The sequence below is a fragment of the Hippocampus bargibanti genome, linkage group LG13 (genome assembly GCF_051943395.1).
Source record: "Hippocampus bargibanti isolate YZ-2025 linkage group LG13, ASM5194339v1, whole genome shotgun sequence".
Taxonomy (NCBI): Eukaryota; Metazoa; Chordata; class Actinopteri; order Syngnathiformes; family Syngnathidae; genus Hippocampus; species Hippocampus bargibanti.
Genome location: NC_142746.1, coordinates 17,007,975 through 17,031,811, shown reverse-complemented (window position 1 = coordinate 17,031,811; position 23,837 = coordinate 17,007,975). Strand labels below are relative to the sequence as shown.

Below are 23,837 nucleotides of genomic sequence, written 5' to 3'. Positions count from 1 at the left end.
AATTATTCATGCTTTTGCCAGGACACTTGCACACGCGCCTGCAGAGTCCCCCTTATGCAGACCGTTTTGAAGGGATGTGTGCATTCCTCTCCACTGTCTGGCCCTATATGGAGGAGGCAACGGATTGTGTTACTGCAGGATAAAGCTTTCTTTGTAATCTATCATTGATCGCCCCATTAAGTGCAGTAGATAAAGTTTGTATGATGTTCTAACACTGAGGAGGCAACGTGGACTTGGAGGGGGTACCAGGAAGCTCTTGCTGGCTAATTAGATTATTGAAGAATCGCGCAGCACGTTAGTCACTGAAAACCAGCCTATTAAATGGAGATGTTTTCCCTGCACCTTTTGGGAAATGGGGAAGAGAAAGTACCAAAAGGTAACGGTTATCATTCACGTCACTTGTCAATGAATTTTCCTGTTTTTGAGTGTACCGGTCAAATATGCCAATACTAACCATAACTAAAAAGTGGTTTTTCATCCGCCATTCACAGCACAGAGGATTGTTGGTATATGAAACCAAATATGACGTGTCAACAGAAACACAATTCAAAGTGAAATAAAAAACAGTGGCTTACGAGACGGCTACACAGCTGTCATCGAATCAATCCTGTGTTCTTCCATCACTGTTTGGTTTGGGGCCGCCACAAAAAATGGACAAAATCCAACTTCAACGGACAGTAAGGATGGTGGAAAAAAAATCATTGGCACTGCCCTCCTCACTCTTGAGTAATTGCAGAGTGCAATCAAAACAAGGGCGCGGAAAATCCTACTGGAGCCTCCGCACCCTGCCCACCACCTTTTCCAGCGACTCCCCTCAGGCAGGCGCTACCGATCCATGAGCACTAAGCACCAAGCCTTTAACTCTCTGAACAGTAACCCAAGTATAACTATATAGTGTCTCCTTGCAATTTTTTTATGATGATACTAGTGCAGCGTGTTCTACCGAAGACAAATTCCTTTTGTGTTCTACATACTTGGCCAATAAAGACGATTCTGATTCTGCTGAGTTGAAGATCCCATAATGGAACTGATCTGACAGACTAAAATAATAAAACAATAAACCCGACCACTGATGAACCACCAAACTACATACTGAGCAGTAACCAAGGATTAAAAATCCATTCGGTTTGTAAGGATCATAAATGTTGGTAAAACTGTAATTATTTGGTGGAAACTTGACATCCAAACCCTTCATGAGGACAGGAATAAAAAATATTGCATTTTCACACAAAGAATCGATCAAAGACATCAGCACAGTCAAAATATGATGATTTGGGTAGAGCAGCAAGCCCACAAGGGAGTATATTACTTTTATTGGGTCACTAATGGAAGTAAATCAATTCCAAGGTAAAGACGGTTGACCTTGGACTGATTCTGTACCGGGGGGAGGCTAGAAAGTGAGGCAAAGACTGAGAGCACAGTAATGGCTTGAACAGTTGATGGAATGTCAAATAATCACAAACGGAGGCCAATCGCTCTTACACCAACGCTCAAGAATGCAACTTCTTGCCAATCTTGTACTATTTATTTAGAATACAATATTATGTGAGCAAGCCCAATACAGTATACTGTAGATTTTCACATATTACAATGCAAGAAATACAAGGTGTATCTACCCCGGTCAAGGATGACACTCCGTACTGATGTCACAAACATTTATTGTAGAACACTTGGAAGACCTGGAACACCGTGACAACTTGAAAGGACATTTAACGACAATTACTGTTACAATAAGTTCGACAAGACATACAGTAAATAAGCAAATTAATAATGTACCGTGTGGACCTTATTAACCGAAAGTAGATAAACTTTGACGTAGACTTTAGACTGTCATTCTCTCTCTCTAGCAGTTACTCTCGTTCTGTCTCTCTCTAGCATTACTCTCGTTCTGTCTCTAGCGATTACTCTGGTACATCGAAACACATGACACGGGAGCGGAAGTGATAATGACAGAACATTATAAATAAAGTATTGAAGATGATTTTAAGAAAAACACACATATAAAGGTTCGCATAGAAACGTTAAACACTTTTACAGAACAACAAGACCAAATAAATTATATTGTTGTTGTCATGGCAACCAATGACAATATAACCGCCGGTTACACAGGGTGAAAAAAAAAACGGGGCACTACTCTAATTAGGCCCCGTTTCTTAGTGTTTGGTCCGAATGAAATGAAACTTTAGTCATAACTAGTTTATTATATTCAAAACATCACGTTAAAACACTAAGGTCTTTGGCCTTTTTTTTCTCCGTTCGACAGCATATGTTCTGTGTATTACTTGAGGCACAGCATGAAGTTGTCCATGGCGTTCTTACAGACTACAGTATATTGGTAATGGCTCTCATCTCCTCCCTGATGGCATTGAGTTCTGTGATGGTTCTGGATATCCCTCCATCGACTCTGTCCTTAAGATAGCCCCAAAGAAATAAACATCTGGGGGGCTTAGGTCCGGGCTATGGGGTGCTCACTCAAAATCAATCTTGAGACTGATCACTCTGCCTCAGAAGTTCTCTTTCAGCCAATTTCGGGACAGGTTTTGATGCTATTTTAAGGACAGAACTAACCAGCTTGTACAATCTTCAATCGTCTCCTTGTAAAGCATTAGACTGGTTCTCTTCTATGGATTTATCGGCATAGTTATGTCCAAGTAAGAGCACACTGCGCTGGACTGCGTAATGTAACAACTTATAAATAATGGCTGGCTTGCAGTGGCGTAAGTAGGCTAATCAAAGATTTCATGTGGTGAATCCTGAGTTCTATCGATCTCCACGGGCAATACAGAAGACACCACATACTGTAGGTCATGCAAGTTGAGATAGACCAGATGCAACATTCGGTACACATTCTCATCAGGAGGCAAGTCACACATACTTAGGATTGCTGAGCCTATCTTTAGGTGGAAAGAAGTCCAAGATGGCGCCCGAGTAGGCGTATGTGGAACTGGTATTGAAGCGGATTTACATGGGACAGGAGATGTGAGACAGTCTCTTTACGTCAGTGGATGCTACAGCTTTGTGTTTGCTTTCAACATTTGGCTTGTCGCAGACGTGCACATTCCACCATGACGTCTCTGATCCACTGGTGAAAAAGAATCTTTGATCCTCTTCTCTTTCATCTAGAACTGCTACATACAACTTAAGATGGTGCAGAAAGTTCTTAAGATTGAATGACTGTCTATGTATTTTGTGTTGTCTCACATTATTTGTTAGTTATTTTTTGTTGTTGTTTTGACTTCAAGATGGCGCCGCGAAAGTGGTTGCCTTCACAGCAGCTCCTGTATTTTGTTTTTCTACTTCTTTCTTTCCTTTCCTCTTCCGTTCTTAACCTTGATGTTGTGAAATGTAAATGTATCCACTGCAAGACGAATAAAGGCTAATCCAAGTCTGCTTAGTTTATTGCACTATGCAAGTGTTCAACCACGTTAGAACTGCCAATTTAATCAGTCACTACGTTGCATTCATGGGATCTCGGTGGACATCATATTTGACCGAGGTCTACAATTTGTCTCCCAGGTTTAGAAGCGGATCAACGACTATACTACCATCACCATTAAAAATGTGTGTGTCTGTGTGTGTATACATCTGTTACCATAAAAAAACAGGCTCAAACCATTATAAATCCACCCACAGTAACCTTGAGGTCATGGCGATCTTTGTCTGCCACAGCTCATCCATTCAAGCAGGTCCTCTGACCGATGGATGGATAAGCTGTGGGCTGTAACCAACAGCAGAACCTTTTTGGAATCCACTCCCATTGAACCGCAATCATACCATCCAGAATCTCTGTTTGGAGCTCTTTGTTTCTTGTGACAACCTTGGTCAATGTGATTTATTTTGCAAAGGCTAAGAATAGTATGTACCGGGCAGTATGGAACTATGAATCCTGACCTTGCTCACTCAAATAGAGCATCACACTTGCTCTCTCCTGAAGCCAGCAGTTACACAAGTGCTACTACAGCGCAAGACACTTCGGTGAAACTCCCTCATTGAATTCTCTGTTAATATGATACAAGAACAGTCAAATATGCTTCTCCATGTCTGTATTCTATATGGACGAATCACGAAGATTTAGCTGGGGCAAGAGAAAGTGTAGTATGTTGTGATTATCAAATCACATACGACATTCACTGATTGAAAGTAAACGGGATGCATTTTGAAATGTCTGGTCTATTTATAGACAGGAGGTTACAAGGTGCAGACACTATCTAATAAAATCGTAGGCTGCAGCAGAGTGCTTTTTCCAACTGCAACGATGTAACCGACTTACTTAGACAGTCGATGCCTTTATCAGTGCTCCTCGGGAAAACGGCAATGGGCTTATTTCGCAAACAGACCCTTTCCTACCAAAAATGAAGAGACCTGCCTCTGCATCAACTGATATGAAGGCTTCTGCGGCTTAAAACACTCACCTTTTGCAGACATGCCGGGTAGGACTGTCTTTCTCTGCAGCGATGAACAGAAGACGAGCTCGGCTCAGTCAAACAGGGGGCATCGCTTCAAATGTTATTTTTTTTAACTTGAAGTTAATTTAAACGCCCGGGAAAAACGTGGCTGCTATTTAAGGGGACGAGACAGTGGAGATGGCACACAGGGCGTGTCCGTGAAAAGGCAACATCCGTTTTCATTTTAAAGTTTATCACTATATTAAAAATATTTGGCATGCTTTTGACGCTTGCATTTTATTGGGTATAGCATAATGGTAGCATTTCAATCACCCTTATTGTTCTATTGGAAATACGGACTTGCTGAGCACTGTAAATAATAGTGCATTTCATGTTTGTCTTTTTTTGGTCAAATTGTGAGATACTTATTTTCGTTCGTTTTCCATATCGTGTGGCCATTCTAACAAGTATTTCAAGATGCGGTTTCTGAGTTATGAGACAAATTCAGCAAAATGCTATTTCCATTGATTCTCAAACCTATGTTACTTTATCGGCAGAATGACATCACATAAAGCCCTGATCCAATGTTTGGAGCCAAATTGAAAATACTGTACTCCTGAAAGCTTCACTGTTGCATTTGTATTCTTCGCCCGTCGTGAGTGCCAAACTGGCCGTGTGGCTTGTAGTCGAGCGGGTCCTGCTGGTGGGAAACGGGGCTGCCTAGTGAGCCAAGTGCCACCGTGTCCAACGTGAGCGCGTCTCGCTAGGTTTTCGCCCGACATCAGCTTGTTTACAGCGGCTGAGCTTATGGCCCGCGAACATTCGTGGCCACAAACGTTTTATTGTTTTATTACCCACGACGATTCTCTCGTTTCAAGGGTCGTTATACGAAAGCTCCAATCTGGATCGAGGAGGCAACAACAGGAAGAAGAAGATAGAGGAATTCTCTAGGTCTTCTCGGGAGAAAATAGTTCAGTCGAAGAACAAAATGTTCTCCAAATTTACGTCGATTCTCCAGCATGCAGTGGAAGCGGTGAGTCAAAAACGCCCCCTTGAATTAATTTGTTTCTATTTCTTCAATATATTTTACTTGCATTCGGTGATCGACGCCGTCCGTACCATAACGTAAGCAGCGCTCACAAACTAGCATACGCTAACACGCGTTTACATCTGCCAGTCTAAGTGGAAAATCGAACACATAATGTACAATGTCAACATTGTTTATATGATTAATTACATGTTGCAGTTCGTGGACTGCAACTGTCCTTATTGTGATCAATTGATTGTGCGTAACAAGCCTGGCAGATGGTGCGAGTTAGCCGCTAACGTTAGTTGCTTTTAGCTTCTTGCAGCTACGCTCATGTAGCTGCTAGGTAGCCCAATTGAGTTTTATCTTTAGAGTGTTGCAATAGTGAAATATACGTTTTCCATTACGCAAGTGCAGTTGCGATACTCTAAAGCAAACTGAGTAAGGACTTGTATCGCCGTCTGATACGTGACGTGTTTTTGGGTTGTTTTCAAGTAAGTCTAGGGGCGCGACTAAACGAAACGTTTTCTACACATAGTCAGCAACTTACCTATTCGAAAACAATATATAAAGCATTTATTTTGATGAATACTTGTAATTGACCATTTCCCCCCTAAAAACAACGTTACTTTTTCATTTGAAAACAACACTGTTTTGGATAAATATTTTACTATTTACAGTCTTGTAATCGTCTTTGCTCTTGTCAGCTGACGAATGTCAACACGTTTAATTTATTCCTACTGTTTTATTTTTTTCAGCTAGCTCCATCACTACCCCTGCAAGAGGACTTTGTCTATCACTGGAAAGCCATTACACATTATTACATTGAAACGTCAGGTGAGATCAGTTTCAGGCCAAAACCTGATGGTGTTATCGACTCAGTAACTACTTTCTGATTTAGCATATTTTAGGTAACTGCAGTCATGTGTAGGTTTTGAACATTTGCTTTTGCTAAGGGTTAAATTCTGAAAAGGCAGCACTTTTACCATGAGTAATAGACGTGAAATGCTTGACATTCTTGCAGTTTAAACCCATGATGTTGTTTTAGCATGTTGCTATAGTTACTACATTGAAAACATTTTACATATGGTTCAGAAAGCAGTAGATATTTGGGATCTTCTGGCTTGTATGGTTATCACTTTTACAGCATTTGGGTGTGATATTGACATATGTAATAGGGATAAATAGATCAAAGATTATTCAGACAGTCATTGTTGCCCAACTGCAGAAAACGTGCCTATTTCCACAATGTGAACATAACCTTGTCTGTACGATTTTTGCTGAGGTAATGCTTACTGTAGAAACATTTCTGGGTTGTATGTGTACTTGATCTGCAATCCTCTGATCAGTTCTGACGGGACACTCTACAATAAATATGTTAATATGTTGCGGTGACAAATACGGGAAAGTTAAGTAAAGTGTGCAATCCCTTAGCTTGAGTATAGGAGGATAACAGTTTACAAAACTCAAAATTTATGCAATGGAAACTTTGCATGCCAGCCGGCTTTCTGAGCTCCGAGTCAGCTCATTTGTTGTGGAAGGCACTGACACTCACGTTCTCCCTTGCTTGATTTTGCAGTTGGTTTGGCTTTGTTAAAAAATAAACATTGATGACTATTTTTGATATTTGCTAATGCTAAGAAGATTTGGCAAAGACTGTTCAAAGCATCTCTCAAACAACTTGAGATCATGCACTTGATGCATCTTACCATTATGCATTTGTTTCTGCTGTCAGATGACAAAGCTCCAGTCACAGACACCAACATCCCGTCCCACCTGGAACAAATGCTGGAAATTCTGAGTCAGGAGGAACTCGAACGGGAGTCTGGGGAGACTGGCCCTTGCATGGAGTATCTCTTGCACCACAAGATCCTGGAGACACTTTACACTTTGGGAAAAGCAGATGTAAGACTTCAAGAAAGAACTTCACAATAGCAAAATCGCATTGACTGTCCTCGTTTTGACACTTTGATGACTTGATGAATATTTCATCACATTTAAATAATTGATGTTATTATAATGGCACAAAGTATAGTGGCGTATTTTCAGCTTGTCATATTGATGACAAGTAGTATGTGATTGACGGTTTCCTACGACTGTAGTGTCCTCCAGGAATGAAGCAGCAGGTCCTGACCTTCTACACGAAGCTCCTAGCCCACATCCGTCAACCTCTCCTACCACACATCAATGTTCACAGACCCGTTCAGGTGTGATGATCAGCATTTCCCCTCTTTTTCCCCCCTCATATTACAATTTGCGCCGGCACTGTTTGTGTAACCATTTTCAACTTGTTTTTTGCTAGAAACTGATCCGCCTGTGTGGGGACGTACTTGCTGCTCCTACAGAAAACGAGGAGATTCAGTTCCTTTGTATAGTTTGTGCCAAACTGAAGCAGGATCCATATCTTGTCAACTTCTTCCTTGAGGTAGGTTGTTTTTTCAGGGCAGTTTTCCCTTGATGGTGAGGGTCTTTTCGGGGGGTTAAAAAGTCTATCACTAATCTAAAATACAGTAATGGACTAATCTACAATTAAGGAGTAGTCAAAATTGTCAACATTTCTTAGAACAGTAATTCTCACTGGGTGTGCCACAAGGGTATTTGAATAAAATAAATACAATTAACAAAATGAAATGTAAAATTGAATGTCTTTAAAAAAAAAAATGAATGACATCTTGCATTTATAAAACTAACACTAACTGTAGTGAAAATAACCTCTGTTTTCATCTTTATCAATACACTCATTCATTGCCATTCACCAATTTATTCGGGAATTGAAAAAAATGACATAAAGCGCCATTCCCAAATTCATTTTTTTATTTTCTTCGATGCCGATAAAGCGCTGGCCAGACCTCTGGCAATGTTTTTTCCTTTCCACAAGGGGCCAGCATTTCCCTTTTTTTACCCTTGTTAGCGTTTTGTACCTGCTTCAGCTGTTGGTAAATTGCTAAATAAACCAATATGTATGCATGTCATTGTATTTTGGACAGCCGCCCTTATTTCAAGCTCATATAACTCCAGACCCATATAATTTCGGAAATAACTTTTTTCTGATGAAAGAAGAGAGTCTAAGGTTTCTTACGCTGCATTGAATGCTTATGTAGTCCTAAAAGTCAATATTCTGTGCGTCCTGGAATTCGAAGTGACAATGACAAAAACCCTGGCAGTGGAGTGGACACATTTTTGCACGTCGTCTGGCAGTGAGTTAATGCAGATGAGTTCTCGGTCATTTAATTTCAGCAAATTGCTGTTCATCTCTACAGAAAAAAAAGATGGTCAAACTGTTTGAGTATATTTCACTTTTTTTTACAAAATATTTTATCAGACTTTCTTTTCTTTACCGAATAATAATTCAATATAAAAAAATAATAACAGCAATACCTTGAGAGTTTTGAAAGGTGCTTATCAAAGAAGACAACGAATAAAAACTAATGTGCTCTAAATTCAAATTACAAAAAAGTAAAAATGAAATCCAATCTAACCGTATTGAAAAACAATGATTGGTGTGCTCTGGGAAATCATCAAATTCTACTTATTGATCAAATATATTTTTATTTATCTATGCTTGCGATTTGAGTGACAAAGTGGCAAAAAAGGAAACGTTCTTGTGTTTGATGGCAGCAATTTCACACAATAATAGACTTTTGCCCATGCTTGCGGTGTTATTTCTAGAACAAGGCTAAGAAAAACGAGAGTCCAGCTGGGGCGGATGGGCAAAAAGCCGCCGGTGCTTTGGCTCCAGACACGGGTCAAGAACGTCCAGAAGGCAGCGAGGCGGCACAAGCGGCCGTCTCCATCTCAAGTCCAAGCAACAACAACAACAATAATTATAATTTAGTTACCTCGCTGCTCAACCTGACAAAAAGTCCCGTAAGTAAACACACCGTATAAACCACACTTCGGTGTTGCCACACTTTTTTTGAGGTGTGACTTAGCATCCACTTGCGCAGGATGGCAGGATAGTGGTGAAGGCTTGTGAAGGCCTAATGCTGCTGGTCAGTTTACCCGAACCCGCCGCTGCCAAGTGCTTAACTGAGAACACTGAGCTCTGTGAGCTTCTGACCGACAGACTGGTCACCCTCTACAACGCCCTTCCGCCCTCCATGGATCCTTTGGACATTGAGACAGTGGAGTCCATCAACTGGGGGTGAAACCATTTTGTTGATTTGTTTTTATCATAATGTCAGTTGGCGGGCTGTGGATTTCATCGCTAGGCCTTCACTAGTGCTATGTCTAAATAAATCCAGACTGAGAAAACTGGGTGTGATTTACTACAAGTCCACGATAGGGTAGCATTAGCCAGGAAATAACTCACCGACCTTTCTTAATGATGTCCATTTTTACTTGAAAAGTCTGTCTTGAAAATGGCTTTAACAGTAAATCTCCAACCAAATCTGTTTCTTCTCCTCCTGCAGCAATTTTGGTTTGACAAAACCGCTATTAAACCAACACAATATATTTGCTTATTCAGCTAGCTACTGATACGATGTGCTAGCTCTGGCCAGTATGCACTTATCAATAGCGGCTAGTGATATTATGATTGCCTAGTGATTAGCCAATCATAATTTGCGAAAACTGACATTTCCAGCACCTTCCACCAGGCCTTGCGTTGCCTACTCGAAATCTGATTGGTTAGAGCAACAGTTTGATTCACACATTTGAATCGACAGGGCCTGCAGAACTGATTGTGAAGGCGTCCATGTAGATTTCTGACCCCGGTCACAAATGATGGCTGAAATGATGGTTAAATGCTTAAATACGATAACACACATCTGGAATCAGCACAACAGGGGAAAAGTAATAAAATGACAATTGGGAATCATTTAATAATAATTCATGGACAAAATATAATTAACATCAGTCCGTGATTCAAATATTTTTAGAAGGCTTTGCAGGCCTTGACGGACCGCCCCTGATTAGATTGGATTAGCGTTTATTCGTCACGCGGTGGAGTAATTTTCATTTCACAGCAGCAAAGTTATGAAAGGAAGAGGAAAGGGAAAAAAAGAAGTAGAAAAACAAAATACTGAAGCTGCTGGGGGAAAAAAAAGGATATCCCGATTGTTTTATTTATTTATAATTATTATTTTTTTTCAGTCTTGATGTATATAACGGGAAGGAGGACGCTGCAATGTTTGCAGGGAAGAGGCCTCTCATCTCCTTCCTTTCGTGGCTGGATTATTGCGACCAGCTGATTAAAGAGGCTCAGAAGGTCATTTGCAGCTTTTGCTTGCCGTGTGAAGATGCGTCACGTTGTCACTTGACTAGACAACTTTTGTTTTGTACTTTCAGTCTGCGGCCTCTGTGATGGCCAAGGCAGTACGCGAAAGATTTTTTGTCTGCGTGATGGAGCCGCAGCTGATGCAGACGTAAATCCCGTCATTCGTCACTCAGTTTTGCCTTCCTTTGTCACGATTTGCTTCCTGACGCCCGTGTACTCCATCATTAGGTCCGAGATGGGCATCCTCACTTCAACGGCCCTGCTCAACAGGATCATCAGGCAGGTGACGTCGGAAGCCTTGCTTCAGCAGATGGTGCAATTCCTATTAGGGGAGGAGAGCGAGGCCGAGACTCCGTCGACGATCGCTCAGAATCCCGTCAGGCACAGGCTCATCGAGCACTGTGACCACCTTTCAGATGAGGTCATTCAGTTTGATCATTTTTCTCTCGACCGCTAATGAAGCTTCGGGGATGTATCTGGGCCACGCCCTTGCGCTATTGACGCATTTTGACAGCCATTTTTTAATAAACAACGGAGTGACAATTTGTTTCAGAAAACTGCTGTTAATGATTCGAATTTAGTCGATAATGGGAATTATTTTAGAGCTCTTGCAGCACATTGGAAATCTTTGGAAAGAAATTAGTTTAAATAGACACTGATAAGAAATATTGTGCAAAGTACAGCGATACCTCACCTTTAGCTCGCTTTAGCTCACGAACGTTTCGCCTCACGAACATTACATTTGCGAGCATATAAGTCTTGGCTGACAAACTAGTTCTCGGCGGACGAACCAAACCACATGGTCGAACAGCGCCAAGGTGGCTGGCGGACTAGTTTTCCTTACCCCCTTTGAGTGCAGACGTAGTTTGCTATCGAGTGGAGTACTTTTGCTTTTAAGGGACCGAAAAAGACCCCACAACAGACTAGTGTTAAGCTGAAGAGGACACAAAAGAAAATTACAGTCGAGCAGAAGAAGGAGATCATCGAAAAACACGAACGAGGTGTGCGTTTGTGTGACTTAGCGTCCCAGTACCATTATGCTAAGTCCACCATTGCTACCATCCTGAAGAACAATGAAGCTATTAAGGGTACCTCTGTGGCTAAGGGTATTTCTATGTTGTCTAAGCAACGTTCTGAGTCAATCGAAGAGGTTGAAAAACTTCTGTTAATTTGGCTTACCGAAAAGCAGCTAGCAAGGGACAGTGTGAGTGAGGGTATTATCGCCCAGAAAGCACGGCAACTTCACTCGGATATCAAGAGGCAACTACGTCAATGACCATCACAAAGGTAGATGAAACAACTTTATCATACTGCACTGTTTATTTCTTTAATTACAATCCAATAGCACATTTATTGTACATAAAATAAGGTATATTTGGTGTAGTTTTAAGGCTTATTTAGTAGAAAATTATTTTTTATGGGGACCTGGGAATGGATTATTCTCATTTTAATGGTTTCTTATGGGAAAAAAATGTTTGGAAGACAAACTTTTCGCCTTACACACACTATCTGGTAACCGATTAAGTTCGTAATCTGATGTGTCACTGTATGTTCTCTTTGTCTTCTCTGTAATGCCGTAGCATATCAAAATAGCACGGGATTGATTGTGTACTAACTTGAGAAAATAGAAACAGTTTGTTTATGTATGAATAAAATATTTTACTTGAATTTTTTTTTTTTTTATATATTAGAAAAATAGATTTCAGTCAAATAATGTTTTTTTTTTATTTACAAATTTAGAAGTACCATGCTCCAATGAATGTATGTTGGTTAATTTCAATCTGTTTTGTATACTTCGGCAATCTAGTTAAATCAAGCCCCATCCATTTTAGAATTTAGCCCCCTTTTAGCCAATCGTGTGATTAGCCAATCATAATTTGCGAAAACTGACGTTTCCAGCGCCTTCCAGCAGGCCTTGCTGCCAACTGGTCCACTTTTTTTAATTTCCTAGATGCTCCCTGAAGCTTTTTCATTTTGGTTCATTTGTCAGGAATGCATTCTTCTAATTTGAATTGTTCCAAAATCACCACCTGCCAATGTAGAAGGAAAAAAAGCCTTGCTATGACTCATGTTGTCAACCAAAAGCGCACAAATGACATCTGACAAAGCCGCCGCGCACATTGTCCTCACACAAACGCGCCATTAATTCTATCAGACGTTTGCGACGGCTTCTGTCGGCTTTCTTTTCTTCTCAGGAAGCAAACGGAAGCAACTGAGCCTTTCCTCTTTCCCTCTTCAATCACTTGCAGATCAGCATCATGACTCTTCGGCTTTTCGAGCATCTCCTCCAGAAACCCGACCAGCACATCCTGCACAGTTTGGTACTGCGGAACCTGGAGGAGAGGAACTACCTGGAGAACAAACCTCCTGAGGAACGAGAGCCCATTGAAAACGGGCAGCCTCATGACGCTGTGTAAGGACCCTCGCTCCGCCATGAAAAAAAAATAACATTGATCCTCCTTTTGGAATGTGGCCAAAGATGTTTGAGGTGAATGTTCACAAAATGTTGTTTTTGTGCGTAGAGACCTGGAAGAGGATCCGCTATTTGGCGACGACCTCTCGCCAGGCAGCAGGTTGCCGCCTTCCGATTGGCTCAGCCCGTCTCCGTCACACAGTCCGGACCACTCTAAGTCTGAGGGGAAAACGGAAGTTCACAAGATCGTCAACAGGTCCGCCATCTGCTCGACGTGTTCACGAGTCGTTCACCGTTGTTCTGTTTTGTGTTTTAAAATTGTTTGCCATCGCCACTTGCAGTTTCCTGTGTTTGGTGCCCGACGAGGCAAAGTCGTCTTATTATGTGGAAGGAAGTGGCTATGACACGTACCTCCGAGATGCGCATAGACAGGTAACTTCCTTCTTCATCATCATCACCAGGAGAACACATTTTAATGCTGATGAACGGGTGTTCATTAGTTCCGAGACTATTGCGGCATCTGTCTGCGCTGGGACTGGAGAGGAAGCGCCAAAGCCTTTGAAAAATGCAACTTGGAACTCCCTTTTTTTGAGGGGCACTTCCTCAAGGTCCTCTTTGACAGGATGGGGCGAATTCTTGATCAGGTCAGTTTGGGGATGTCCTCAAAGCATTTTTTTTCCTTCTTTTTTTCCGCTCATTCACTGCCAGATGGGCAAAAATGTGTCCACTCCAGTGCCAGGGTTTTTGTCATTGTCACTTGAATTCCAGGACCCGCAGAATATTGAGCTACAACCGGGTTCCGTTCAGACAAAACGGTCGAAAGTCAAACGGTCGTAAATCTAAACAAGAAGGACCATCTGGATCACAGTTGTCAAAGTCAAGGCCCGCGGGCCAAATCCGGCCCGCCACATCATTTTTTTCGGCCCGCGAAAGCAAATCAAACTTGTTAAATTCCATGATGATTGCTAAAATCTGAGCCAAAATTTCATATTTTTAGATGTCAACCACAATAAAAGTCATTATTCTTGACTTCGGATTTGAAAACTAGTTATTCATTAATTTGCTGTGTGCTCTACATATAATATTTGAAGGGATTTAAACATTCTAATGGGTTCCCCAAATTCATAACGGCCCTCGAGAGGAAACCATAACTACAATGTGGCCCGCGGCAAAAAATGACTTTGACACCCCTGATCTGGAGTCTTTATTTTACTAAATGCATAGTAAACACACTTCAGAGTTGCCGGGCCGCCACTGTAGCGGTCCCAGCCGTAAAAAAAAAAAACGGGTCTGGCGGTTGTGGTTGTAAGTGCGGGCGGTCGTAACTCGCACAGGTCGTAAATCGGATGTTGCCTGTGTTTGGAAAACGTTTAATTATTTATATATTATGTTTGGATTTTTTTTCCTTCATTGAAGGTGCGCCTTATACTCCAGTGTGCCTTATATATCGAAAAAGTTTGAAAATAAACCATTCATTGAGGGGGGTGCGCCTTATACTACGATAAGCCTTATTCACCGGAAAATACGGTCACTTAAATTTTGGTTCCTGCGACAAAAATGGTAGACCATTTAACTCTTTCACGTCACTTAATCTTTGCCCAATGATGTCACGTGTAAAAGCAATTTTAGAAAAATCAGTCAATTTTTACAGATTTAATGAATCGACGAGGCACTCGTTTAAAAAAAAATGCACAAGTGTACTAAAACTCTCCCGCTTATTCTTGAACTTTTCCCTGCTTTGCGTCTCACAGCCGTATGACGTCAACCTGCAAGTGACGGCGGTGCTTTCCAAATTGTCCTTATTACCGCACCCTCACTTGCACGAGTACCTGCTGGACCCCTACGTTAACTTGGCTCCCGGGTGCAGGTCTTTGTTCTCTGTTGTCGTCAGGGTAAGTTGAACCCATTTGTGTATTTTTTGAAGTCGATCATGTCTTTTGTAGGAAAACCAGAACGTGTGTGTGTGTGTGTGTGTGTGTGTGTGTGTGTGTATGTGTGTTGGTGTGCTTGTTTTTTCAGGTCGTGGGGGACCTCATGTTGCGGATTCAACGCATCCCCGACTTCACCCCCAAACTGTTGCTGGTGAGGAAGAGATTGTTGGGTCTGGAGCCCGAAGGCATCACGTACGTACGGCGTCTCGGCGCTATCGCTCGATCGCCTTGTGATAGACAGAATAAGAAGTTATCATATTTAAAAGTTTCATTCTTAGCTGGCCAACCAAACAAAAGATGCAGATGACCGAAGGTCAATCTAAGTTTAACAGACACAGCAAGTTAAACTGTCATCTTCATTTAAACTCATCTTCATCTAGGAGATCTGGCCTTGGACAGACTTTAGGACTTGGGGAAACTCCTTTATCACTAATGTATCACTTAAAGGACAACCGACGTCACTTTTTTGTTTCTTAACTGACATCAGAAAAACGTTTTATAGTATCTAAAATACCCAAAACATGCAGTATGATATTTTTATTCAAATGCAAAACACCAATAAAAATGACTTAAAGTGTCCAAAATCCGCAAAAAAATTCAGCTACGAATTGGGCATTTTCAGAAGGTCCCGCCCCCTTGTTCGTGACGTCACGCCAAGACGTCTTGCATTGCTGGAGAATCCAAACAATGGCTTCAGATTCGGAGAATATGCTTTCTTCTTACACATCCAGTTATGAATATGATTCAAATAGTTCTGAAGAGGAAAGCATACAAGTTTGCAATCGATTAAAGAATTTATTCCGTGTCATTTTGAGGCGAACGGGCGGGGTGGAATGTCGCACCCAAAAATGGCCACCGAGCTGTTGTGAGGAATGACTCAGCCCGTTTCCACAGGCTGATAAATTCCATCCATGGAGCTTGGACGGCCTCTTCTGGCGGCTTTTGGGTGCAACACAAGGTTTTCAGACCAAACAGTACAGCAAAATACATTGACTTGATGGAAGGACTGCTACAATGTCTTTTTTCGGTCAGGGGCGTTCCTTTTGTGACGTCACGTATGGACTCGTCACCAACGCAAAAACAAGACTTCCTGAATATTCAGCGCGAGTCTTAAAACATAAAATATAGCTATATGCGGTGGAAGCTTATTAAAATACGCTCAGTAGAATTCATTTGAAGCCATTTTACAAATTATGGATACAACTTGTCCGGAGACGTTGGTTGTCCTTGAAATTTGCATATACTCTCAATAAATAGCTTGGCAGAGGGCTGCAGAATTCAGGCGTCTGTCATGAATGGCTGCGTCTCCTGCCGGCAGTAAAAGACAATCTTTCCGTATTCGAGCTCTGGTCCACAGTGTCCGATCGAACATCTCTGACATCTTATCACTCAAACGAACACAACGTGATTTTGACTCTTCATCACCTACCAGGATCGACCACGTGACTCTGCTGGAGGGGGTGATCGTGCTCGAGGAGTTCTGCAAAGAGCTGGCGGCCATTGCTTTTGTCAAGTACCACGCCACCGCTTCGACGTCGCCGTAACGGTTCACTCGCACTTGATGGAAGCTTCAATGCTTCCCTTGCAGCCACAGGAACATGATGCAGACTGAAGAGGCTGCGTGTTCACTTTCACTGCCCAGCCAATCATCATCATCCTCATCATCATCACGAATGTTTTGCGTATGGGACGAAAAGTTGCGGGTATTTATTTGCAGCCAATGGATGCCTTCCATCGCCTTAGTGTGGAAGCACACCCATTTTTCTTTTGGAAGCATTTTTATCATTGCCGTTTTCCATTGCTCATTCGCACGCAGTTAACATTGTAATCCCTTTTTAAAATGCCAAGTCCTCTTTATTTATTGATTTTTCAGGTAGCCTTTCTTTTTAAACCAACATTGGTATTTGAATGCTTTTAATGCAGTCGACGAGCAGATGATCCTTCATCCAAAATGAAGCTTCATTTGCGTCATCCAAAGAGTTCACCATCCAATATTAGGCGTTTAGGAGCTGACGGACTTGCACATGCACTTGTTACATTTTTGCTTACATTTGTACAAAGATACAAAGCCTCTCACCGTAAAAAAAATAAATCCCCACCACCTCTATGTTTCTATGCCTTCTTATACAAACATGTATTTAAAAGCAGTGTTGTGTCTTGAATGACCCAAATGTGTACTGTATTCTTTGGCAAGGTGTAGATTATTTTAAAGGACAACCGACCACTCCGAACAAGTTGTGTCCATAATTTGTAAAATCACTTCAAATGACTTCTACTGAGCGTATTTTACAAAGATTCCACGGCATATAGCTATATTTTACGTTTTAAGACTGGCGCTGAATATTCAGGAAGTCTTGTTTTTGAGTTGGTGACGAGTCCGTACGTGATGTCACTGAAGGAACGCCCCTGACCGAAAAAAGGAGACATTGTAGCAGTCCTTCCGTCACGTCAATGCATTTTGCTGTACTTGTTTGCTCTGAAAACTTCGTGTTGCACCAAAAAGAGGCAAAAGAGGGCGACAAAGCTCCGTGTAAGGAATTAATCAGCCTGTGGAAACAGGCTGGTTAATTCCTTACAATCAATTAAACCTTAAACCACCATGTTTTCACAGGCTGATTAATTCCTTACACAGAGCTTTGTCACCATTTTCTGCCTCTTTTTTAGTGCTACATTTCCCTCCCCCCTATTGCCTTAAAATCGCACGGAATAATTTCTTTAATCGATTGCAAACATGTATGCTTTCCTCTTCGGAACTATTTGAATCATATTCATAACTGCATGAGTAACAAGAAAGCATCTTCTCCGAATCTGAAGCCGTTGTTTTGATTCTAGACCATCTCCAAGGTCATTTTGAAGTAGTTTTGGGACACTTTAACTCATTTGTGTTGGTGTTTTGCATTTGACTAAATATCAGCGTGCATGTTTTGGGTATTTTAGATGCTATAAAACATTTTTCTGATGTCAGTTAGGAAACAAAAAAATGGTGTCGGTTGTCCTTTACATCAACATTTTAGCACACTTTTATCGGAGTACTTGATGAGAAACTTCAAGATTGTCCTCCACGTGTCTTCAGTGTTCGGTTTCTTTTGAGGTTCATGTTTCAACAGCTCTTGTGTGGGAAAGTTCCAGAGAGATTTTGTGTTGGTCTCCTCTTTTGGGTCGAGCTGTTGATGGAAGTGCTTGCAAAGAGTCGCACTTTGCACATTTGTATTTCTTTCCACTTGCTCTTGATGTAAATAACACAAAATTTGTACGTCTGTGTAGGCTCTCAGTCGTACAGGAGTGGTCCATCGATAAAAAGGTTTCTTTAGCCGTCATTTGTACTTCTTTGAAGGTATCTGACGTTTCACTCCTCATCCAAAAAGTTTCGTCAGCGAACTAAAGTTGTGCTGTAACTCTGGCGCTATATATAATCCCGAATGAATAAAGGTGGCTGTGCCAGACCTCAGCTCTGTTAGGTCCCTGCTCTAAAGTTGAGGGAGCAGTGGACTACTCCCGAAAGCTAATCTGATCACTTATTTTGTCTGTCTATGTCCTATGACTGGCCCTGATTGCCCCATTAGTGCTGATATTAACTCATTAGCATGACTAAGCATATGTGGTAAAGACCGAAGATGTCTGTTTCTAAGCACGGTCTAAATTAAACCTTAAACCACCATGGCTTTCCCAGATAGGCTCAGTCATGCTAATGAGGTGATACCACATCTAATGGGGCAATCAGAGCCTGGCATAGGACATTCGGGGTAATCAGACAGAACTAAAGAAGTAATCAGATTATCTTCAGGGAGTGGTCTACAGCCTTCCCACCCTTAGAGAAGGGGCCTATCAGACCATTCGGGATATATACAGGGCCAGAGTTCGCAGCACAACTTTAGTTTGCTGACGAAGCTCTTCGAATGAGGAGCGAAACGTCCAACACCTTCAAAAAGTACAAATAATGGCTGAAGAAACCTTTTCAACAAAATTTGTACCCAACTCCAGGACTTTCTTTTTTTTCATGAAACTTTTTCTAATCAGCCATATCACTAACTTTGTGTGTTTACTTGTACTGTACGTATATTGTATGTCTACAATAACAATATAGAAGGATGGATACTAAGAATGCCACGGTATTGTTTTTGTTTTGTTGTTGGAAGAGAGCAGAAGGCTCATTGGCTGAGTTCTCAGTGACACGTGATGCCTTACTACTTCTTTCTTTCCCGTCGTTTGTTTTGTTACATCAGCTCACTTTCATGGCCAATCTCGTTTGCTCTTCTTTGATGCTGACCGCTCACTATTGTTCAGTCTTTTTTTTCCAAAAAGAAGAAGGAGAAGCCTTGTTTCTTTTATTTTTCTTTCTTGTCTTTTGATTTGTGCAATGCAAACGTGAGGCATATGGTGCATGATCTTCCTTCCCGGTGCTTCACTGAGGATTTGAGAAAGCAAGCCTAATTAATGTTCTCAGCCACTTTATGAGCAATTTGGACTTCGGGACAATGGGCTCTTGTTCAACTTTCTCCAGCTGAATTGAAAAAAAAATGTATTACAACTGTGTTCATTCATGTTTATGTTTTCATTACAAACATATCTGTACAATAAAAACAAAACATACTCCTGTGTTAATATGGGGAGTCATTTTTGTTCAAAGGTACTGGGTGCGGAACACACCTGCGTCAGAGCACGTCACATGATTTTTCTTCGGTAGGAAACGGTTTTCACGTTTGTTAGTTTTTCACCAAGACCTATTTTGTTTTGCAATTCTAACCGGTTCTAACCAGTTCATGGCGATTGGAACTGGTTCTAACCGGTTTTTCACGATTTTCACCTGAACAGGGGTTTTCTTGTTTTTTGTGTTTTTCATCAGGACCCGTATGTACCCCGTTTTTCGCAGTGTTTACTAAAATCGTTTTTCCCTTTTTTTGGGGGGTTTTCACCAAAACCCGATTTTACTGCGCTTTTCACCAAAACCCGTATTTACCCCGTTTTTCACCAAAACCCATTTTTTTGCAGTTTTCGTGGTTTTAACCAAAACTAGATTGTCCTGTTTTTTTTTTGCGCTTTTCACCAAAATTCGTATTTACCGCGGTTATCACCAAAATCTGCTTTTTACAGGATTTTTTTGCGGTTGTTGTAGTTTTTAACAAAACGTGATTTTCCTTTGTTTTTCCCGCTTTTCACCAAAACCTGATTTTCCTTCATTTATTGCGCTTTTCAGCGAAACATGTATTTACCCCGGTTTTCACCAAAACCCGTTTTTTTTTGCGGTTTTCACCAAAACTAGATTATCCTTCGTTTTTCTACGCTTTTCACCAAAACTCATATTTACCGCGGTTTTCACCAAAATCCGCTTTTTACTGTTTTTTTGCGGTTGTCGTAGTTTTCAACAAAATGTGATTTTCCCTCATTTTTTGTGCTTTTCACCAAAACCCGATTCTTCCTTCGTTTTTCGCGCTTTTCACCAAAACCCGTATTTACCCCATTTTTCACCAAAACCCGTTTTTTTTGCGGTTTGCGTGGTTTTCACCAAAACTAGATTCTCCTTCGTTTTTCTGCGCTTTTCACCAAAACTCGTATTTACCGCGGTTTTCACCAAAATCCGCTTTTTACTGTTTGTTTTGTCATAGTTTTCAACAAAATGTGATTTTCCTTTGTTTTTCGCACTTTTCACCAAAACCCGATTTTCCTTCAAACAACAAAATGATGCTTCAGACAAACAACTGATTCGAAACTACAGTAAAGTCTCGTTATATCGATAGTCCCGGTTATATCGATACTATTTCTATGCACGCACGGAGAAAATTACATGCAAACAGGGTCGGATATATCGATAGTCCCGATTATATCGATATTTTTTCAGACTCCCTTGAATATCGATATAACAAGACTTTACTGTATATTAATCCATTATCCGATTCTACACGTATTGTTAGATTTCTACTACAAATACTATTATAGAAAATGGCCTGCTGGATAAAAAAAAAATGGGACCAGTGCAAAAACATATTTAGAAATGTTAACATTTGTCACCCAGTGGATTAAAAAAAAACCACAGGTGATAAAACAATGAGACTGGATCTTGACTGAGAATCAAACAAATATTTAATTGCAATATTGAAGCGGTGTTGCTGTCATGTCTTTGAACGTCCAGCAAGTAAGGCAGCACATTTTGCAGCAGCGCGTGTTGTCATGTCATAACTTTGACAAAAAAAAACAAAAAAAAAAAAAACGAACATATGAATTTAAATAAGAAGAAGACTAAATACGTAGCCCTAATTAACAGTGGAACCTCCAAAGTTAAACTTACCATCATTTGTATTTCAACGAAAAGTTTTGGGACAAGATGTGTGTTTCTGAAATGATTAACATCATGCTCATTGAGCATGAGAAAACCATTTTATTTCCTAATTGGAAAAGGAAAAACGTAGAGGGCAACTGAAATGCAAACAATCAGACTGCCTGTGGGCAATATGATTATATTTCATATTATTTTTTTCCTAAGCAGATACCGTTAAATAGTACAGAAACAACCTATGTCAACAAAGTTTGCTACTTTGCAGCTACCATATTTTCCGGTGTATAAGGTGCACCCAAAAGCTTTCATTTTCTCCAAAAGATGAACCTGCGCCGTATTGAGAGTTTTGAAAGGCGCTTATAAATGAAATGTATTATTATTTTATTATTATATGGCTGTGCACCTTATATGTGAAGTCATACTGAGCCACAGCAGGTCTCGCAACGAGTGTTAGAAGCCACCAACTCAATTTCCCCCCATAGAAGTTGTGCATAACCCCAGTCTCTACTGTAGTGCCTTATAATGCGGTGTGCTTTATATTTGGAAAACATAATTTGTTGATATTACTTACAAAACGTTTTTCATACAATGAAGGTGCGCCTTATACACTGGAAAATATGGTACTCTCCATTAATATAAATGGTAAGTAGTTTTGTTTCATAGCAGCTTTCGAGATATTTTTACTGTTGTATAATATGACATAAGACGTTGCCTATCGTGTTCACTTAAAGGACAACCGACACCTCCGGACAAGTTGTGTCCATAGTTTGTAAAATGACTTCTACTGAGCGTATTTTACAAAGATTCCACAGCATATAGCTATATTTTACGTTTTAATACTCGCGCAGAATATTCAGGAAGTCTTGTTTTTGAGTTGGTGACGAGTCCGTACGTGACGTCACAAAAGGAACGCCCCTGACTGAGAAAGCGACACACAATGCATTTTGGGTACTTTGTTTTGTCTGAAAACTTCATGTTGATCTGTGTTGATGGCGAAATTAGAAGGAAAACATAAATAACGCAAGGGTGAATCGCGTGTTGCACCAAGACTACTATTTGATACTAGTTGACACAAATTCCCAGTAGACAAATCAGCCCATTATTCCAACGGAGCTTGGGCGCCATCTTGTGCATTTTCTGGGCGCTACATTGAAGTCCAGATGGCTCGAATTGATACGGAAGAACTTCTTTAATCGATTTCAAACATGTATGCTTTCCCTTCAGAACTAATTGAATCAAATTCATAACTGGATGAGTAACAAGAAAGCATCTTCTCCGAATCTGAAGCCGTTGTTTCGATTCTTGAGCAGGCGAAGACGTCCTTGCGTGACGTCATGAACAAGTGGGCGGGACCTTCTGAAACTCGCAATTTCCGGGGTCATTTTGAAGTAGTTTTGGGACACTTTAACTCATTTTTATTGCAGTTTTTCATTTGACTAAAAATATCAGCCTGTGTGTTTTGGGTATTTTAGATGCGATAAAACATTTTTCTGTTGTCAGTTAGGAAACAAAAAAAATAGTGTCGCTGTCCTTTAAATGGTGAGTAGTTTTGCTTCATTGTAGCATTAGAGATGTTTGAACTGTTGTATAATATGACATAAGACGCTGCCTGTAGCGTACACTTCAAGCTTTCTGAATGGCAACCGTTACGATTTCCATTAACACGATCTGTCCATCCAATCATAACCATTTGAATGATGGATTAGGTTCAACAATGAAGGCTCCAATATTGAATATTATGCAATTGCGTTTGGTGGCCATATTTGACCAATTAAATTTTGGTTCTGCGCAATCCAATTCCTATGAGTGTCCATTAACGGTCTTCCTTCCACATAATGATGCGCTCATCCACCACATGAAAAACCTGCTTAAGTCTTTGTGAAGCAGTCATGTTAGTATAACAGCATGAATTATTATTATTTCCTAAAAAGTATACATGTACAGATTCACTTCTTGGTGTCATTGTCATGTAGATACAAAACCACAACATTAAAAAAAAACATGCGGTTACACAAAACTAAACCAGGCGAAAAATACAAGTTTTGCTTTTTTTTTTCATCTTTAAAAACTATGTACAGATTAGCAAAAGTTTTCCATCGACACTCGTGTGTACGTTCATACAAATGTCTTTGGCTGGCGTGACGCTTTGTGACACCCAACTGAGTGTCCATGTATGTTCAAAAACAAGCACCAAAAAAAAACGCACACACACACGCAAAAATACCCTTTAATGACATTAAAAAATAGGATTCTGATGACACGTGTAGTGATATACTTCCTATGTATTTGCGAATATATAGATATATGTATATAGATATATACACATATAGCAAAACAACTCACACACAAGGCCCTTGATTGTGTGTTTGTTTCTGTAAGGTCACATTGAGAAGTGTGATGTGGGAAGGCATCAATAAATAAAAGACAAAAGACGCTCTGGCCTGCTTTCCGTCAGTCACTTTTGGAGTTCTGCACCGCGTCCAAGTTGACCACCTGCAGCTCGGTCAGGTTAGTGCTGCTGCCGCTCGACTGGGGACCAATCACCATCTGGAAGGCAAAACACAGGAGAGGCCAGTTTGTGAGACTGTTCAA

The 23,837-nt window shown here is 40.7% G+C and overlaps 2 protein-coding genes across 6 annotated transcripts in view; one reads left to right on the top strand and one right to left on the bottom strand.

The window, feature by feature from the left end:
* Positions 1–5,123: 5,123 nt before the first annotated feature.
* Positions 5,124–19,571, top strand: fhip2a (FHF complex subunit HOOK interacting protein 2). The gene is made up of 17 exons (XM_089012317.1): positions 5,124–5,418; positions 6,171–6,249; positions 7,148–7,317; positions 7,515–7,619; positions 7,715–7,837; positions 9,082–9,279; positions 9,360–9,556; positions 10,507–10,621; positions 10,702–10,778; positions 10,859–11,051; positions 12,880–13,043; positions 13,153–13,299; positions 13,385–13,475; positions 13,544–13,687; positions 14,795–14,935; positions 15,063–15,166; positions 16,407–19,571. The coding sequence occupies exons 1-17, from the start codon at positions 5,374–5,376 to the stop codon at positions 16,516–16,518; spliced, it is 2,205 nt and encodes a 734-aa protein (XP_088868443.1). The 5' UTR covers positions 5,124–5,373; the 3' UTR covers positions 16,519–19,571.
* Positions 19,572–23,458: 3,887 nt separating this feature from the next.
* srfb (serum response factor b) overlaps positions 23,459–23,837 on the bottom strand; it is a 28,143-nt gene continuing 27,764 nt past the window's right edge. For all 5 annotated transcript variants that reach the window (XM_089012232.1, XM_089012230.1, XM_089012231.1 and 2 more), the window contains one exon: positions 23,459–23,792. In XM_089012232.1, coding sequence (XP_088868358.1) covers positions 23,755–23,792 — 38 coding nt within the window. In that variant the 3' untranslated portion in view covers positions 23,459–23,754. The remainder of the gene's footprint in view (positions 23,793–23,837) is intronic.

What these genes read in the sequence shown, in the direction of transcription:
- fhip2a (XM_089012317.1), top strand. Translation starts at nt 5,374, where the DNA reads ATGTTCTCCAAATTTACGTCGATTCTCCAGCATGCAGTGGAAGCG. An exon ending in TCCGAGATGCGCATAGACAG is followed by an intron (nt 13,476 to 13,543) that starts GTAACTTCCTTC and finishes GGTGTTCATTAG; the next exon opens with TTCCGAGACTATTGCGGCAT. An exon ending in TGGGGCGAATTCTTGATCAG is followed by an intron (nt 13,688 to 14,794) that starts GTCAGTTTGGGG and finishes TGCGTCTCACAG; the next exon opens with CCGTATGACGTCAACCTGCA.